Below are 985 nucleotides of genomic sequence, written 5' to 3' on the forward strand. Positions count from 1 at the left end.
AAAGGAGTCACTAAGAGCAGAGAAGTTCTCAGGAGGTAGATGCTTTATTGGGATGTCTTCCAAGGCCCATCAAGTCAGCCAGCATGGTAGCAAGCCCCTCCTTGTGCCCAGTCCCTGCAGATGACACATGGGGGGGGGGGGGGGACTCTGGGATCCCTTTGGGAGAAGTGGGGGAGGGGGTTGGGCAAGTCCCATGGGGAGCCAAGGAGTTTGTGGGGAGGAGCTGGGTTTCTGGGTTTCTGAGCAGCATCATGAGCGCAGTTGGCCTTGGAGGGCGGGGTGGGGGTGATGAGGATGGGAGTCCAAGGCTCTGGTCCACGTGGGAGCAAGGGTTGTTGCAGAGACCCCCGGGGTGGGAGCCGCAGGCGGGGCGGCGCTGGCCTGGGGGGCCCTGGACTCCCGGGCGCCCCCTGGCGGGCGGCGGGCTCAGCAGCCCCCGGAGCAGCAGCCCGAGCTCTGGTTGTTGCAGGAGCGCTGGCTGCTGCCGCCTCCTCCGCAGCAGCAGCAGCCGCGGCGCTGCCGGCGCCTCCGGGGGAAGCAGCAGCAGCCCGTGGAGCTGGAACCGCAGCAGCCGCCGCTGGAGCCGCAGCAGCCGCCGCTGGAGCTGCAGCAGCCTCGGCAGCAAGAGGAGGAGGAGGAGGAGGGCGCCGGCGCGGGCGCGGGGCAGGGAGTGGGGCCCTGGGAAGAGCCCTTGGAAAAGCCTTTGGCACACTGCTGAGACATGGCTGGAGCTTGTCACGGAGAACCTGGAGGATACACGAACGCATAAGCCTTTGGAAGCCAGCGGGTCTTTCCTTCCCCCCTGGAAACCCGATCTTTGGAAATTTGGCTGTGTGACCCCCCCCCCTCCACTCCCACCCATGTCAGGCAGCCCGGCCTGCGGTAGGGGAGGGCTGGGTGGTGGAGAAAGGGAGCCCAGAAGCAATCCCCAAACAGCAGGGCTTCCCCGGAGACACAGGAAACAGCAGTGCCATGAGCCAGTGGG

General features: G+C 66.3%; 1 protein-coding gene across 1 annotated transcript; it reads right to left on the minus strand.

The window, feature by feature from the left end:
* Nucleotides 1-426: 426 nt before the first annotated feature.
* On the minus strand, nucleotides 427-723 carry Crct1 (cysteine rich C-terminal 1). Its single transcript, XM_042681506.1, has one exon. The coding sequence runs from the start codon at nucleotides 721-723 to the stop codon at nucleotides 427-429; it is 297 nt and encodes a 98-aa protein (XP_042537440.1).
* Nucleotides 724-985: the final 262 nt, after the last annotated feature.

The sequence above is a fragment of the Dipodomys spectabilis genome, unplaced genomic scaffold, assembly GCF_019054845.1.
Source record: "Dipodomys spectabilis isolate Male_0828 unplaced genomic scaffold, ASM1905484v1 ptg000069l, whole genome shotgun sequence".
Classification (NCBI taxonomy): domain Eukaryota; kingdom Metazoa; phylum Chordata; class Mammalia; order Rodentia; family Heteromyidae; genus Dipodomys; species Dipodomys spectabilis.